Source organism: Sander vitreus, chromosome 15 (genome assembly GCF_031162955.1).
Source record: "Sander vitreus isolate 19-12246 chromosome 15, sanVit1, whole genome shotgun sequence".
NCBI lineage: Eukaryota > Metazoa > Chordata > Actinopteri > Perciformes > Percidae > Sander > Sander vitreus.
The window spans coordinates 6,553,962-6,572,952 of record NC_135869.1 but is presented as its reverse complement, the minus strand read 5'-3'; the positions used below and the strand labels follow the sequence as shown (position 1 = coordinate 6,572,952).

Here is an 18,991-nt window from a genome sequence, read left to right as displayed (position 1 = left end):
CCCTCGTGGTGTGTGATAAAAATGGAAAAAGGGGAGAAAATGTCTGCCATGTCAGCTGTCAAATGTTGATCCACGGCCCGTTTTAAAGACCTGCTGTACTGTCTGTCGGCAGAGCAGCACACGCAACGGGTCTATGGTGGCAAAGATATACTGTATATATATATATATATACACACTGTATATATGTGTGTTCATGTCAGTGTGTTGCAGAAAGAGGGGCAGCTGCACTGAGATGATGAGAGGTGAGGTAGAATCTGTCGGTTTCAAGCAGGACTTGAACACAGGTACAGGTGAGGGAGGTCCTGCAGAGGTAAGTGACAACACCCCCTCCTACCGCCAGCACCACCTCCATCTGCCAGTGCTGAACCTATCACAAGACAGCGGAAGGTGAGGAGGCGGGCTACAGTGGGATTAACAGGCCAGGGGCTCCGATGTGAAGACGTAATCACACGCACGCATGCACACACACACACACACACACACACACACACACACACACACACACACACACACACACACACACACACACACAGAGAGAGGAAGTGTAGTGCGGCCCAGTCGTTATTGAGGAGGAGGAAGAGATGAGGAACAAAACAACTGAGGTAATACATCAAAACACAACTGGGTGTAATATGCGTGTGTGTGTGTGTGTGTGTGTGTGTGTGTGTGTGAGAGGTAATGAAAACAAGAGGTATGTGTCGGAGAGGTATACTAGCTCTAGATTACTTGTGTGTGTTAATGAGTAAGTACAGTCAGTGACACTGTGCAATAAAAGTAGTGGGAACACTTCCTATGTAGCCTATAGCTGCATCACTTTAAGCTCTAGTCTCTATCCATTTTGCATGAAAAGGTATAAGGTGTTGATATTAATCTGTTAGTCAATCGATTCATATTGAATTGCACGGGGCGGAAGGAGGGCGCCACTGTAGTCGCGCAGATGCATGGGAGACGGCAGTGGGAGGGGGGGGGGTCGTCTAAGGAGCTAATGGTCAGGTCCCAGAAGTAAAAAAAAATAAAAAATAGAGAAACTATTTTGAGGTGCGAGGTGGGTGTGGAGGGCGTAGAGACATAAACAAGCCCCTCCGTTTGCAATTGTGTAGGCGCAGAGTACAGCTGAGGTGCAAGAGGAGTTAACGGACGAGATTTGTGTTTGCATATGTTTGCACTGTCCGTTCACGGCAGTGTGTCAGGAATCTAAATCTGTGATGTCGATGTGTGTTTGCTGGTGGGAGGTGCTGGACCTTTTGAGGGTGTTACAGAAAAAAAGGGACAAAAAGAAGTTTACAGGGCTTCATGTTTCCCCTGAAAAAATAAAAAAAAAAATCCAGTTTTTTTTCCCCCACTCTTGTTCTTACCCCATACTTCCACCTCTGCCACAGACACCCCCTAATTTATTTCCTTCCAGGGTTCTTTTTAAGGGGTGCCATGCTTTTTAACCTTCTTCGAGTCACACTTCCTGATCCTCGAAGACCTCCAGGAAGAGCGGGGGAAAGAGTTCGTTGGGACACTCCACCTTCATATGGAGAAAGCGGCTGACGTGGCAAGCTCCGATCATGCGCAGGTCCGTCACCTTCATCAGCAGTTTGGGCCAGAAGTGGGGAATGCTGTGCTTGCGGTAGTTGATGTAGTGCTCGAACGCCAGCAGGTAGGCCTCTTGGCACTGCTCTATCTTCTCCGTACTGGTCAGCCCCGACCGGTCTGGGGCGAGAAGAAAGAGAGGAAGAGTTAAATTTTCTGCAACATTTCCACCTCATCTTGGAGCAGAAAGTAACTCTCTTAAAAAAAAAGCTTAATATCTAGTTGTATTCTTGTCTTGTGATGAGATGACCCTAACAACCATGAGAAGATAGGGCTGTGCAATTGACCAAAATTGTTAATTATCACAATTATGATTTCAGCTCCTAATGATCACAAAAACAGTTTAAGGTGTTTTCATTGTTTTGTTTAACTTTTTCACAGTTTTTTTTTAAGTTCAATAATTGCAACATCTTTCCAAAAGTCAATGAGTAAATGTGTTAAATAATTGTGATTTCAATATTGAGCAAAATAATCATGATCATGATTCTTTCTAGAATCGAGCAGCCCTATAAGGAGATATAATATAAAAAATGAATGAATCAGCTAAAGGTACCATATTGTAAAAAGTGAGATTTCCATGTCACAACTATATATATATATATATATATATATATATAGGTAGAAAGAGCCACTACAGTGCCATTCCCCGGTGCAGTCATTCCCCGGCTGCAATGACCGTGCAGAGACTCAGAGAGAGCGCAGATGCACAAGACCTGGAAACCCTGACCAATCGGGAGGGGGGGCTTTAAGAGACAGGTACGCTAAAATGGAGTGTTTCAGACAGAGGGTAAATACAGGTATATTCAGACAGACAGGAGGAAAAATATGTTTTTTTGAACATTAAAGCTTGCAAACATCTAGTAGAAACCCAAAATACAAATATGAACCTGCAAATAAGCATTATATGGGCCCTTTTAAAGCAGCAAAGCCTTCTCTCCTTGTATTATTTATGTGTCAGCTATTCAATATTTTATTCTGTATTTGCCAGTTTCTTTTGTTCTAAGCTAGAGGAAAACTCTGCTGACTATAAAGTAGAGGTGTTGAAATTAATCAAATAATCGATGCATTGGGATGTGGACATGGACGATGCTGCATCGATACAGTGGCCCACCATAATCGATTATAACGCATTGACGTTGCTCGTTAATTTTCCGGCCGCAGCATAAACATTCAAATGAAAAATAACATTCTCTAACCTAACCCGTTTCTCACACACACACACACACACACACACACACACACAGAAAGACAGACGGAGACAGGCAGACACACAAACAAACAAACACACACACAAAACGGCTGAGCGGAGACACGGGAGAGTGGAGAGAATCACAAATCGAGAAGAGGAAAGAAAACACTGAGAAACATCGAGAGACACTAGTTAGCTTGGAAAAGATCTAAGTGGAATAACGAAGCTGAAGAGGTGTAGCTACACTACGGCACTTTTCCTGTCTAACAGCAGTGGTTTAGAACAAATGTGCTAGTGTGCCTGGCTAAAGTTGGAGCTAACGGACTAGCTAAAGTTGGAGCTAACGGCGGAGAGTTGCTGATTCGGAGGACGCTGATTTTGGACTGGAGAGGACGACAGCGCGTTTCCTTGCTGAAGAGGACTTTGCCGTAGCTGGTGACTGGTTTTCGTGTTTGAGCTGCGTTTCTTGGACTAACAGCTAACTGTAACTTGGATTTCTGTGTGTTTGCTTCACTGAAGATAACGTCCTGCTGGCTGCTGCACGTCCACACAAGCTACCGTCAGGCCCGCAACTGTTTTCTCTCGCCGTGTGTGGGTGGGTAGGTGTGTGTTAACACAGTGGTTTAATAGGGTTTGAGTAAGTTTTACATTGAAACTGCTGTAAGGAGGAATCATTTTGTGTAGCTGGAGTGTTATAAGTGGAAACTGATAGAGAAACGGGTAAAGGGGTAGTTGTGTGTAATATCATTTGAAGAAATATTGCAGTTAGCATATTTGAAGGGTGTGATTTGTGTTATGTTTTTTTTTGTTATTCAATCTAACAGCTAAATATTATTTGTACATTTAAGTTATTGTTCAGTAAACAGTACCGTTTTTGTTAAATAGTTGTCTGGGTCAGTTATTCCAATACAGCACAATAGATTTGCTGGTTAAAAGTAGGGTGGCATATGACTAATCCAGAATAGGTAAACCTTCGTGGGAGCTACCTTAAAGAAATTAACCCAAACACTTCATCATTCCAGTCTGAAGTTACGTATTGCAGCTTGGGCATTGCACTTGACAATGCAAGTTTGTCAAGTCAAATATCCTATATGGCTTTAATAGAAAAAATTATTTTGAAGCATCGTGATGCATCGAGATATCGAATTGAAGACCTGATAATCGTAATCGAATCGGGAGATCAGTGAAGATTCAAACCTCTACTGTAAAGAAGCGATGTGAGAATCAGAGACCCAAAATACTAAAACTTGTACGACCACGATTGTCAGCAACAACATCAGAAGTAACGGGAACGTGAATAAGAAAACTAGGTTAGTTTAAATATCGAGATCTTTAAGTCTCTCCATGAGCACCATGTGACACCAATTATTTATTCCTCACCTGAGCTCATGAGCAGCACCGCCTGCATCAGAGCCACCTCCGAGTCATCCAGGTTAAACTGAGCCAGGCTCTTGCCCAAATCAAAGATGGCGTCCGACACCACGCCCAACCCGCCGTTCTTCAGCTGCTCGCGCTTCACAGCCATCTCGCCGTTGAGCGTCAGCGTCTCGCTGTCCGGATCGTAGCGCACGGCGGCGCGCAACGACATGATCTCCATGCAGCAGCCTTTCAGCAGGATGATCTGGTCTTCACAAAGCAGCTGGGAAACACCGGAACACACCAGGTCATCAGGAAATAATGGATCAACAAGAAAATGACATGGACAGAATTTCAATCTAAAAGGCCGCTACTGATTGAAAACACTTCTGTTACTGGTTGTTACACCAAACAACTTAGAGGAGACCAAAACAAAGCAAAAAGGAGAGCGTATATTGGATTCAGGCGGCCAGAAACATGACTCCAAGTGAATGCAAAAGCTGCACTCCTATTGTTGCTGGATGTGTAAATAGGCAACTGTTCGCGAACCCGGTTCACCAAATAACCTGTATGAAGGATTAATGTGTTGATGTTAACTTTTACAGCCTGCTGTGCTGCTATCTTGGAGTACCTCCTTGTAAAGAAAAGCTTATTTTCTATTTCTGTTTTCTAAACAAATCCCCTGCCACACTTTATGTAACTGCCCCTACATTATACATGAGGGCTGCACTCAGTCTGGTGAAAACGCAGACGAGGACGCACACGTTTCTGTAGAGAGCAGAGCAATATCAGTGAGCGATGAGTCATCACATCCTTAGAGAGAGAGAGAGAGAGAGAGAGAGAGAGAGAGAGAGCGAGAGAGCGAGAGAGAGGTGGAAAGATGGGAAAGGGGTTCATTATGTTTTGGTGCAATAAGCGCTGACAAGCAGCATGACAAAGGCTGCAGGAAGAGGAAGTACCCAATCAACAGTGTCCGAAATCACTGCCTGCTTTCCCTACTTGGTGTTGGTCTTTTATTTAAGAGTCCAAAGTTGAACAATAAAGTGCATTAAAAAATGACCACAAAGGAACCAGAGATTGTTTTTTTAAACTTTTTGCTGCCTTTGATATGGACTCGTTTTCAATGAGAACCCTGTTAAAGGCTCCTAACATGCACTTGACTCTGTGCTCAAAAGACTGATGGTAAAGCTGCATGTCCCAGCATCCTCACCATGTAGAATACATGGACACAAAGAAACAGCATGTTCTTGGGTTGCAGTGTAGAGTTAGTCTCACATTGCCAGACCTTCCTCCACAGTGCTGTGGAGGAGGGTCTGGCTAGTCCACACAGCATTTTGGGATGGGGGAGAAACGTGCTCTGGTTTTTAAAATGCCAACACAATCTGGCCTAAATAATGGTACAACAGGCGGATTTTCCGGCAGCACCTGAACAATCCCGAAGGTTTGGGTGGGGCGTATAAACTGAGTATAAACTTCTTCAAATCCAAAAACATACTTGCTAACGTTACCCTACACTCTGATATAGTAACATCTAGGAAGGCCGTTAGCTGTCTTCCACGTGTTCGGGGGAATACTATACTATACCAAATATGTGGTGTGAAGGGAAAATCCCATTTATTCTTTCCCTATAAGAATTTTGATTATTCCAATCTATCCAAGGTAGACCCTTACCACGACCTAAGAGCTTGTGAAATGAAGGTTTATGCCCCTTTAGAAGCCACAAGTCTGTATGAAACCAACCTTGTTTTAAGAAAGACGCGTTTTATAGTATTTTATTCATGATGTCATAGAGAAGAACAACACTACCCACAATCCTAAGCATAACAGTGACTTCTGATTAGTGAAGCTTGCTGTTACCATGGAAATGTTTAGTGCAGCCAGCGAACCTCAGAACGGCAAGAGCGAGCTGCTAGCACGGAAATTTATGATCGCTTCTGTTCCAAGGTTAGAATCGTTAACGAAAACGAATGAAATAACGAAAACTAGGTGGGAAAAAATATTGTCGTTAACTGGAATAAAACTAAAAACGAGGCATTACAAAAAAAAAAAAAAAAGATAACTAAACTAAAACTGTAATGTCTGTCTGCAAAACTAACTAAAATAAAATTATCGAGTAAATGTCCTCAGTTTTTAGAGCAAATAATGTTCTATCTTTCCGACCATGACATTTCCCGTAGACATGTATAGTTTCCGACTGGGAACCCAGAAATTCCGACATTCCACGTCAAATTGAACACAACATGTCTGTGGCTCCGTGCCTCTCGCCTGGCATCATGGCGGTACCGAAAGTCGGAAGAAAGCGGCAGTCCTATTTGATTATGACTGTGTCAGATAAAAGCGCCTCGCAGTGGAAGGTGGTAAAATATGTGGACAATTTATTACAGGGAAAAATCACACGAATTTGAAAGTACATTTGAGAAGCGCACACAAGCTAGGAGGCTAACCTAGCTTACCTTAACAAGGTAAAGGAGAACGCAAAGCCCCCTTTCCCCCGAAACAGAAGCTAACCCCGGTACAGGGCATGGATGTATGGGTACAGGGCCAGGCAGCATGACGGAGACAACAGCAGGACAGAGAACACTACAGGAGGGCTTTCACCGGCGACCCGATAGCTGCTGGTTAGTAAATACGCAGGAACACCAAAAGCGGGAGGAAGCGAGGGTTGGTATGTGGATTAATATTGGGATGTCTACACAACTGTGTGAGTCGATAGACTTCAAAAAGTTCACCACTTTACTCAAACCAAAGTTTAAAACACCTGTTCATGTCTTCTTTAGTCTGTTGGCTATTTAGGTTTTTTCCTGGAACACGTCACTTACACATTTTGCACATACTGCGTCTTGTGTAGACTGTTTACATATTTATGACCATATGTAGGCTACATTTATGTACTGGTGTTATTGTTGAATACATTGTGAATACATATTTCTAAAATTGTATGATGTTTTTGTTTCTTTTTCTGATCTTTTTGAATCCTCCGACAAATAACCCATATTACAAAAAAAGACTAAAACTAATAAACACTAAAACTAAGCTTTTTCAAAAAATAAAAACCAAACTAAACTAGCAAACCCGCTTTAAAAACTAATTAAAACTAATCAAATTTGAAAACCGAAATGAAAATAAAAACTAATGAAAAATGCTAAACTATAATAACCTTGTTCTGTTCAGTCTTGTACCTTTGACTTTTTTTTTTTTTTTTGCGCCAAATGTTTTATGGTCATGATTCATCTTGTAGCTGGTTGGCTTGGTTCCAGGCTTAAAACGCTTTATATAAGCATTTAATGAAACGTCAATGGAGCAACTGAACGGGGAAAATCACTTCCGGAACTAGAGCCGTTCAAAAAGTGGGCGGTCACTGTTGAGCTCTACACAGTGGATGTGCTATTAATTAACTTGGCTTTGGCTTTCAAACTTAACCTGTAATCCCAGAAGAGGTAGTTAGACAACAGAGACTTAAATGTCATCCATCTGTATACAGTACAGTACATAGAGGAACACAATTGGGTTTCCCTGGATCCCGGTGCAATACAAACGAATGAAACACAAGGTGCAAACAACAAGATACAAAAACAGGTACAGGTAATGATGTGCCCCTTGGCCTGGAAGTAACACTAGGTTACTTGACTGCAGTAACTCAGTTAGGGGCGGGGCTAGAAGGGAGGCCCGGGGTGGCACAGCTTATATTAGAGCAGAGAAACATGAGTGTTAAAAAGGTTTAAACCACCCAGCCACTGAACCTACCTCTGAGAACATGGGCAATTTCTTGGCAAAGTCGACGACGCGCGTGATGGCGGGGGTCATGATCTTGGTAAACTCGCCGAAGGCTTCCAGGTCCACCTTATCTCCTTCGGAGGTGGCCAGCATCGGACCCTGGCCGATGTCATCCGACTGGAAACAAGACATCACGCGGTTCACACAACCATTCATGGAAAATATAAATGAATCATAGATTTGAGCAAGTTTGCTGAATGATAACTTGTGAGTTGACCTTTGAGTTTAGAATTTCTTTACATTTGTTTAACATTACGTTTGTCCAAGGCTGAACTGAAACACCGACTATTAGAAGAAAAGCCTGACATTTGATAATGTTTGCGTGGGGGCTTTTTGGCTCAGCAAAGGAAAGGGGGGACAACATGCAGCAAAGGGACGTGGGTTGAAATTGAACCCACGGCCGTTGTGGTAAGGACTGAGCCTTAGTACATGGGGCGCACGCTCAATCAGGTGAGCTACCAGGGCGCCGCAACACTCAAGACTTTGTCGACTAATCAATTTCAATTTAATAGACAGATCTGTGTGCTTTGAGTGGGCGTTTAAGACGAGAAAAGTGCAATATTAATGCAGTCCATTTACCATCTGTACAACTCAGTTTCTCCACAAAGAGTCATGTTTACCAGAAACGTGCTCATAAGTTTCTTGGAAATAAGTCATATGGCATGAAAAAGCATAAAAAAAAAAAAAACGACTAAAGAAATTCTCGTCGACTAAGGGCCTTTTCACACCTATAGTTCGGCAGACGATTCGGGGGTGAAGTTGCAACATGGCTTCATTTCTCATTTGGTTTGGTTGGCTTTCACACTGGACTTTGTCAAACGCACCAAACACTGTAAACACACGTCACAATATTGAAACGGTTGCTTGTTTATTGGCCAGAATATCTGAAACTCTTAGTCGACTAATGGACTGAGAGGGGGCAGCCCTAAAGACTTCAGATGGTAAGACAGGGTAATGTAAAGACGATTAGAAGAGCCATGTTGCAGTACGAAGTGGACATGTGTAGTCAGTTTAGAAGGTTGTTGCAATAGTAGCATATTATATGAATATCAATATGCAGGTATAGGAAGCATAATGCTTTGATTTATGTATTTATTTACTTCTTAAGTTGGTTTTATTGTTGTATTATATTATATATTGTGTATGTGTGTGTGTGTGTGTGTGTGTGTGTATATATATATATTTTTTAGCCTATTTCCGGCAACCTGTATGTGCTTCGCTGCTCTTGCCCGGGCTACCCATTTGTTGATCTGCTGCTACTGACATGTTGGTTGATTGAATGACTGCAAGGGTGTTTATTCTTGCTTTTCACACAACATTCCTGAAATGAGAAAAAATGCTCTGGGTTGTTTGCATTTCTTTAAACCTATCACAATCGTCGGTCGGGAAGGAACTTGTTTTTTAGTGGAACATTTGCACCCCGCAAAAGAAAAAGCCACATACACTATTAAATGAGGTTAACTGTTCACACAATACAGTAACGTGAGCTATTTAAATTAGCTGGATGCATGGTTAAACCTCATTTGCTCTTACCAGAGTATCACCGTGTGTATTTTGTTCTTCACAATCCCACCAATCGCTCCCAAAACGTCCCAGTTAGAGAGGAAATGCCTTAAACATATTCTTTGTAAATCTTTACAATCATTACCCTGAAAGAACCCAGCCGCCTTGTTACACAATCCAAATTTTCATTGGTACTTGCCATTTTCAGGCTGTAACGTTGCTCACAGGTTCCGGTTAATGTTGCTCGATGCAACTGGAGTTTAAAGTTAACTTTAGGATAAATAAAGTGTTTTGAATTGAACTGAATATACAGTAACTCTACCTGGTTTTGAACTTGGGGGGGGGGGGGTCATCAGCAAGATGTTATGATGGATGACGAACCAAATTAAATATAAAAAAAATAAAAAAAAGCTGTAACATCTATTAAATTAGGTACTGACAATGAAAATCACATCAAGGGCCAAACATGTAGAGTTTATTGACATGCTTTTATTGAGAAAAGTCAAATATCTTTGACTGTATCACTGCATGTCGCTTTTTTTTGTGCCATTTGTAGCATTTTTCGTCATTTTTCTTGCTTTCTCTGACACTTTTCTACCGACTTTTGTCGCATTTTTACAGAAGTCAGCAAAAAAGTTCCATAGCAAATCAAGCAAAACAATGATGACGTTTTTAAAAGCAGGCTTCCACACAGCCGACTCAGAGCAACCATTTTCACAGCCTGAATGTGAAAACTCTCTGCTTCTTGGGGAATTTCTGAGCTTCAAAGTCGGCAAATCTGCTATTTCTGCTTTGAGTGTCACGTAATTACAGTTTGAAAAACAGTTTCCTGTCTTTTGGGGTTTGGCGCACAACTAGATTCAATTTATTGTGAAACTAAGTTGATATGCGGGCTGGATAAAAACCTGCAAGGGGCAGAGTTTGACACGTGTAATCTACAATTGTAGAAATGTGATTGAATGTTTTGTAATTTTGCCTTATTTCATGTGGAAGTTGGTGATTGGTGCAGACAAACAGTCATCTCCTTTTAAAGTATCTTTGCCTTGGTTGCCTGGTAACTGTCATCTGACAGTGTCTGAAGGTATCTGTGGTGTAGACATGTGCATGTGCTCGTGGCACCGATTCACATGGGACGGCACAGAGCGAGTTGCTGATAAAAAGGAGTGCTGTCAAAATGCTTTCTTTTGAAAATGAAAAGTAGTCGCCTTCTTTCATGCATTCGCTTGGTTTTTGAAGTGAAAGCAACTTTGAACATAATGTGGGTGGAACATTTTGGAACTAGAATGGATCGCCGCCAAGGCATGCCCTTTTTCACAATGTTAATGAACTCTCCCAGTCGGGGAACTCATTTTCTCAGACACCACATGAATGCAGCACAAATGCCCTATCTCGCTATGTTAACGAAAGTTACAAATCGTTTGTGTATCTGCCCCGTTATTCGGATCAGCTCCAAAATGTAATGGGTTCTTCCGTGGCCCATGCTACACCCTTCCAAAAAGTTTCATAAAAACTAGGGCTGTCAAACGATATATTTTTTTTTAAATCGCGATTAATCGCTGAAGTTCTATAGTTAATCGTGATTAATCGCATATTTTATCACGATAAAAATTTTATCTTGCATTTCAGAACATGTTTTTAAGTACATATTAACAATCGAAAGCAATTCTTAGCAGTGTATCTTGATTGGGAATCAAATGAATGCAAAGAAAGTTACTTTATGAACTTGATTTTAAGATTTGTAATTATTTATTTACTGTAAACAAAAGAAAAATGTGTGAATCTGTCATTATTGCACAATTCCTCCAAGTACCTAACTAAAAAACTAAAAATCCCTATCCTTACTAGAGTCAATATAGTGTTTAGTAACTCCTAAATAATGTTGATTACTCACTGACGTCCAGTGATCACCGGTTAATGAGCAGCTCATTTCTGCACCGTGTTAACACAGGACAGCGGACACTTGCAAGCAGGATTGATGGAACAGGTGGCCGGCTAGCGTTAGCTTGCCACCTAGCTAGGTTATACTCCAGCCCCCGTTCGCGTTTCACCGTGATCGCCCGCTCTGGCCGCTGCCCGCTTCGGCCACCGCTACTGCAGGTGGTAGCTCAAGGTGGTAGCTGCTAGGTGGTAGCTCAAGCTTGACATGCTTCGGTGATATTTTAACTCGGCTTTACACAATGTGCGTATGGCTTTCGACTTGTGTACGAGCCGTCCGGGAGTTTTGATAAATAAAAAGCTCCATTCAGGATTTCGTTGCTGCTGTCTTTCTCCATCATGCCTGGGAATTTTCCTTTGGGGCTGGCTAAAACCTCTTTGGGCGGGAGGAAGAGAATTTGATAATGTAAGGTGATAGTAAGAGACATAAGAAATATATTTGTTCGTGAGAAGATCACAGGGTATACAGGCCAGCATGATGTTAAACCTTTCTGCAAAGAATACTAAGTCTAAACTAATACTAAGCCACCCATGAACCGAACATGTCCCACCTATTGACTTTGTTTGTCAAACATTTCTATTCATTATTACGCAACAGTGCTGTGCCGGGAGGCTGTCTGCTCCGAACTAAAAGCTTACCAGGAATTTGCGCTTCTGTTTCCAGCTGGCGCCCTGGGCGTTGGTTTGCCGGTGGGCCTCGGTTACCATCCTGATCAGCTCCCACTCTGCCGTGTTTGGCTCCAGCCTCGTCTGCAGCGTCCGCACCATCTCCTCCCGCTTTCTTTTCTGTCGATTCTCCTCGATCAGACGCCGCTTGGCCACGCGCTTCGAGTCGTCCAACACCACTGATCGGCGGGGACGGGCGAAGAGAACATCGAGACAAGTTAATGCAGCGAGGCTAAATGACATGGCTAACAGTCATTTATGCACTGTGACTGGATGAATCATTCAGTATTTTTAAATCGCAGGACTCTGCTATCAGAGTACTTGATTGCTCTTACCAGGGTTTCTGCAGGTTTCACCAAGTCAAATTTACGACTATTTAATACTACCATAATAAATTAAATTTAAGACCGAAGTATCGCTAAACTTGCACTTGCCCATACCTAAAGAATAAAATCTGTTTTATGTCCGCGGTACAATCCGAAAGAGACTCGCGCCAATAACACGAAAGCTGATTGGCTGCAAGATACAGTAACTTGCATGTTGGTCTCATTTGTAGTCGTAATACAGCAAACCATATTTTTCTATTCTAAAGCGCTGCGGGAGCATTTCAATGAGCGTGGGATCGTGAGTAGCGTGACATGGACTTAGGAAAATTAAGACCCGTTTAAAAATTATTTAAGACCTAGAACAAAATACTACAGCAAATCTAAGACTTTTTAAGGCCTAACATTTTGAAATTTTAGACTTTAAAGACCCTGCAAAAACCCTGTTTCACTCTGATTTGTGCATATTTTACATCACTAAAAAATACAATCACTTGCACCTCACATTTCCTGCAGAAACACAGACTAAACCTGTGACTGTCAGTGAATTTGGTCCTGATAGGACAACAGAACAGATTCATATTAAAGACATGTTACTAGACATTCAACATTATCAGAACTGAAGCTGGATGGTCTTTAAAACATCCAGTGAAATATTGACGGGAAGTCAGAATGAAATGTCAGATGTAATATGAATGCTAAAAGGAAATATAAGGACTCTGTTGTGAAGAGAGCTATTATTATATAAAATAATTTAAATGTAAAATATGTGAAACCCATCTTTGTGTTGCGTAACACTAGATGTTTTATGTACACATAGTTACATCAATGAGTCCTCCAAACCATATGACGACATAGGTTGTTTATTCCTACCCTCTAATATGACCAACAGGACTTTTGTCCTCATATCTAAACCAGTAAGGTCGCAGTTTGAAACACGTCGTTAACGTTGTGAAACGGTTGCAGTTTGATTAGGTTTAGGCAATAACTACCCGTTTATATTTAGGCACCAGGACTACGTAATAAAATCAGACGTTACTTTACTTCTGGTTACGCACATCACGAAGAATGTGACGTAGCTCCGTTTGTTCCATTTGTTCCGTAAAAGTAAAAAAAAAAAAAACTTTTATTTTTTTAAACAGAACATGAACGCCGGTCTCCTGGCTGGGAGTCCTGTGTTTGTTTGACCCATCCACTGCCCCAACCGGTCTCCTCATAAGGAAATTATTACTTATTACTTTCTGCTTTGCTTCTGTCATAATTACTACAGCCACTCGAGGGAACTGTCATTATAAACCTAAATATAAGTGGAAACTGCTGCGTTGGGTTTAGAGTTCTTCTGTGAAGGTTTTAGTTTTTTGTTTTTACTACAAAATATTTCTCACTGCTTATTTTCATTTTAGTTTACTATAATAACCCTGCTTATATGGCTAAAAGTATTTCTAATATGTTTTCAACAGTTGCGTAGTGACAGGAGCAGCCTTAACCTCATGGATCTCTTAGTAAATACAGGTAGTAATAAGAATACATGGGCTTTGAATAACTCACAGTCCATGGCCATGCCCACAGCGATGCACTTCTTAAAGCGGCACAGCTGGCACTGGTTGCGGGTGATCTTGTCAATGATGCAGCAGCCTTCATATTTACAGGAGTAAGCTGGATGGAGGTTCTTCTGGATGGTCCTGCGGAAGAAACCCTGAAGAGAGCAAAGGAAACCACAGAGATAGAACGAGCAGTCAGAGATTGAGGGAAACATGCAACTCCATAATTTTAGAATGCAATCCACCAATTAAGTCTTTTTGTGATTTGATTAGCATAAAACAAGTGCATTCATTGGCTTATATCACATGGCAGGCTGATGATTGCAGTTTGAATTAGTTAGAATGACACTAATTAAGTGGTTTACAAAGACATGTTTAAGCAGAATGTGCCAGGGAGGCAGGTAAGAAAAGTGGCTCTATTTTAGTCACCATTTTGTATAATCCTTCTGGATACATAAATATAAACTGCACCGCAAGGAAGAAAAACATGTATCTATATCAATAGGACTCTCTTGGTTTGTGTATCCCCTGAAGTTAATTTCTGCTTTATAACACCACAGCAGGATTCCAGTGTGCCTCATTTTCCATAGGAGTACGGCAGAGGCCATTTTTAGAGAGCAGGGACAGGGTGCTCTACGGGACGCCAATCATTGGATAATAAAGCTCCGCTCAGCGGACAAGTCAGCAACAACTGCTGACATTCTCTAACTTCAAGGCAGCCGTTTTCTGTTCAAAATTAGCTTTCAAAGACTTGAACTCTGTTGAGACAGAGGGGTTGTGTGCCGCACTATTTCATTACAATGTCATTTCCAGGAGTCTCCTCTACTTGCCATGCAACTGCTCAGATAGTGCTAAGCTAACTGACAGACCGATATAAGAGTAGTATCCATCTTCTCATCTAACGTTTGCATTGCCAGACCTTCCTCCACAGCGCTGCGGAGGAGGGTCTGGCTAGTCCACACAGCATTCCGGGATGGGAGAAAAACGTGCTCTGCACCGGAGTTTAAAATTCCAACCCAAAGAAAGCCCAAGGTAACGGACATCCGGCCGAAATGAGGTACCATCGGCGGAATTTCCGTCGGTAACTGAGCAATCCCTGAAGTGGAACATCGTGTATATAGACGTTCCACGTTTCGCCAGAAAGCAAATAAGCGGATTTGTCAAAATATTGAATTATTATTTAAACAGCTGGCTACTGAACTGTATAAAAAATAGCTGTATGCAAATCAATCTAGACTGGGTAAAATAAGCATGGTGGATGTGTGAAATGCAGTTTATTTTGAGCCAAACCCACATATGTATAGCCTACTAGGCTAGTACACAAAATGTGTATTTACCCCGTGGCTGAAAATAGTCCCCCAAAAATTCGCTGTTTACTTCTGTTTGAATCATGTTTTCCAAATCCTACAGTGCCCAGCTGTTATAGGAAATTACTGATCCTTTTATTAAAACTTAACTATATATTTGTGACGCACTTTTAACTCACCCTTACACATTCAGTCAGAACCAGTGGGCCTGGGGCTGAGCACCACAGACAGGGTAGGGAAGACAGAAAGTTTTGAGATACGGACGGAGACATGTCAAAACCTACAAACTCCATTCTAGCGAATACAAAAGGCTATTGTAAGGGCCTTTAATTGGTTAATTCAACCAGGAAAATTAAGTTAGACACAACAATAAATGATGCGTAGCAGAAGTTCAGACAGGAAGATTACTTTTTAATAAGCTTGCCTCCTGTTTTAACTCAGTCAGCTGACTAGGCATTCACAATTTCATTTGGCCATGGCCTCTGTTTACCAATATAATCCTGTTACTATCTTTGATATTCGTATGGAGCTTCTAGTTACCAGCTCATGAAAATATACATTTTATTGAATGGACTTTTCACATTTCTCTTCAGCTTTGACTATACTGTGCAAAAACAAAAGACTTGGAGCTTGAACACCTAAGAGCATCACACATTGTTGTGTGTCAACGGCACTTCTGAAAGGCGGTATGAACTGATATGTTTGTTGAAATTGAAGTAAATTTGTTCCGTGAGACGGATGTCTAAAAAAAGCTTCAGACAATTCTGCCAGTGTTGATTAGCCTCGAGGTTCAAAGGGTGGTACTGTGACAGCAAAAAGGAACATCAAGGATGCAATTCCAAAATAGTCACAGACATTTTGAGCTGGAGCCACATCTTTCAAATCTGGTTTTGCCGATTTTATTAGTTTTATTAGTCTCCAGCTGACTTTATTGTGTATTTGTGGTTTTGAAAAAGGGCCTAAATATGCTAAGCTAGAATTGGACAATCACTATTGGGGGAGTGGTTTGTTGCAGTGGTTCCCAACCTTTTTGGTCTGAGGTGCCCCCACAGTCCTGTCAGATGAACTCACGTACCACTTAATCAATTCCCAATGTTTGTTTTTTTAACACAATTCATTACATAAAAGTGGATATTTTTTTCATACAACCAAACTGTCAATATTTAGGTTGGTTTGGTCAGCAATCTTACTACTACTACTACTACTTGGGAGTGGCGCTGAATGTTTCAACCCTTTATCCATTAGGCTACTTTTAGTAGTTAACAGTAGCTTTAGCTAACTATTTGAACCGTTTAGTCAGTAGTTTTAGCTAACTATTGGAACTGTTTAGTCAGCAATTTTAGCTATTTATTTCTACCATTTATTCATTAGTTTTAGCCAACTATTTGATCTGTTTTGTCAGTACTTTTAGCTAACTATTGCAGCTGCTTATGCATTAATACTTGCTATTTATTTCTACCATTTATGTATTCATTAGTTTACAGCGGACGTTACAGCGGATATTTTCTTTTAATCAAATCAAAATGTCTACTTTTTCAAATTAGTTGAGCTCCTCCACAATCTTTCCCCCTACCCTCTGGCACGTTCAGAAGTACCCCCTGGGGTACAAGTACCCCTGGTTGGGAACAGTCAACTCAAGTCTCATCTGTGTCAACGATCATTTAGTAACAGGGAGATGATGTACTGTACCTTGCAACCCTCGCAGGTGATGCAGCGGTAGTGGTAGCCGGTCGCCTTGTCTCCACACACCACGCACGGCTCATCTTTCTCCAGGTAGCTGGGGATGTACCCTGGAACAGAGACACTAAGAGCTATAGGAGAGGAGGAGGAGGTTGAAGAGGAAGACCGGGTGGAATGGGAGAAAGAGAAAGAAAGAGAGCGAGGGACATCGGTTGGACGGTGAGCATGATGAGGTATGATAAAGGGTTTGAGTGATGAGGGAGGGGGCCGGGAATGAAGGGAAGGAAGAGTGGAGGAGGAGAGGAAGGAAGGGAGCTGAGTGTTATAACAGGGGCCTTAACGAAGCTCCTGTGGATTGGGCCCCAAGAGACTGTGATCCAGGATAGAACATATCTAAGACTGGCACTTTTATGCACATACAGACCTGATATCATAACAGCTTATGAGGTTTACAGTGATGGATGACAAAGGGACTACAAAATGCATGCCAAAAAAAGAAAAGAATACCTTGTACAAAGAATTTATACAATACAGAACTATAGAAGCAGAAAACAGTACAAAAGATACCAAAATAAATTGACTAGTATCATGAGGATATGTAAGAAAGATTATTAAATATGAAATGATAGTAAACATTATACCAAGGACATATGGAATGTGTTAAATAATATTATGAGTAATGGATCAATGAATATAAACTACCCTCAGTATTTTATAGACAATAATAGGACTGTTGCAATATGAATGATGTGGTTAATGGGTTTAACAATTTCTTTGTAAGTGTGGGACCAAAACTGGCAGAAGGAATTAATAATTCACAGCCAGGAGGAGAGGGAAGGTTGTGCAGTTTTTTGACAGCGACCCAAGCTCAATGTTTTTGAAAGCAGCTGATAAAAAAGACAATTTTGAAGTTGTTAGCAAATGTAAGAATAAAAGGTCTACAGACTGGAATGATATTGATATGGCTTTAATCAAGGATTCAATTTTGATATTCTTTTGAAGAATGTACAATGGGGCTGATATACAGTTTGTAGGATAAATCCTTGTGTCTAATTCTAACCAAAGCATAAATGTGATTTATCAAGTCATCAATAGTCTCATATGCGCTTTGCTGTTTAAGAGGCATTAATTGCTTAATCATTGGACACTTAAAGGGAAGAACTTTTATTTAACTATTTTGAAATTGTCTCTGTAAAGCATTCTTAAATATAGTCCCCCGACCTTTGATAAATATACTGTAGAGTTCAAGAACAGGGCAAATGCCTAATGCTTCATTGTTTGCTGTATATACTTTCACCAAGTCTTTGGCCTGCCCTTTATTTGGCTTCAAAATGTGTCGAAAAATAACAATAAAACAGGGCTACATGTTGTATTCACACCAACCTATAAAAAGAGTTAATACTACTAGTACAGCACTAAAGAAAACACTGCGTTTACCTGTCACTGGTTAACTTATTTCCATTTTTTAACTTAAGGCCATATCCATGATTTAAACACAAACAAAAGAATTGGATTGAAACCTTTCAAAATGATTGTCAGGGCTTTTAACACTAAACAACAAATAAATTCATATGATTCATGATATTTTCCTACGCTGATAGGTAATGTTTGTGAGCACACAAGTAAAAACGCCTATTATTGTTATTATAATCAGGTGAACAAATGCGGATTCTTCAGCCGGAGGTCACATAAAAATGTTTAGTACGTAAATACATCCTTGTTTTATAGGGTTTAACAGTATTGATTGCTTTGATTTAATAGGATGGCTCTTATTAAATTTAAGGACCTATCAGTTTTTTCATCTCTGATTAAAGATATATTATGTAATATCAGCGCTCCATCTAACCCTTGACCGCTGTGTCGCCTCTTCAGATCAGAGCGAAGAAAGCGCCGCAATTTCACTTCACCGGCAAGCAAACACTGAATATTAAAAATGGTAGATCTTTTTCTCTCCCCTTTCATAGTTATTAACTGCTGTCTGGGTGGAAAGACCATTTCAAACAATAAAAAAAGTGTATACTGGAAATAATTACCAACCCTGCCTTTAATCAGTGACACGGACATGTCACTTGGTCGCCTGTCAATGGCGTCATTTACTGTAACCTTTAATCCCTCTAGTTGCTCTATCTTCCAGAAAAA

General features: G+C 40.9%; 1 protein-coding gene across 4 annotated transcripts in view; it reads right to left on the bottom strand.

Moving 5' to 3' along the window:
• Positions 1–461: 461 nt before the first annotated feature.
• The window catches only part of LOC144529678 (thyroid hormone receptor alpha), a 106,349-nt gene continuing 87,819 nt past the window's right edge, over positions 462–18,991 (bottom strand). For all 4 annotated transcript variants that reach the window (XM_078268910.1, XM_078268908.1, XM_078268911.1 and 1 more), the window contains 6 exons: positions 16,862–16,983; positions 13,873–14,020; positions 11,975–12,180; positions 7,868–8,014; positions 4,148–4,406; positions 462–1,698 (listed from right to left, as the gene is read on the bottom strand). In XM_078268910.1, coding sequence (XP_078125036.1) covers positions 1,448–1,698; positions 4,148–4,406; positions 7,868–8,014; positions 11,975–12,180; positions 13,873–14,020; positions 16,862–16,983 — 1,133 coding nt within the window. In that variant the 3' untranslated portion in view covers positions 462–1,447. The remainder of the gene's footprint in view (positions 1,699–4,147; positions 4,407–7,867; positions 8,015–11,974; positions 12,181–13,872; positions 14,021–16,861; positions 16,984–18,991) is intronic.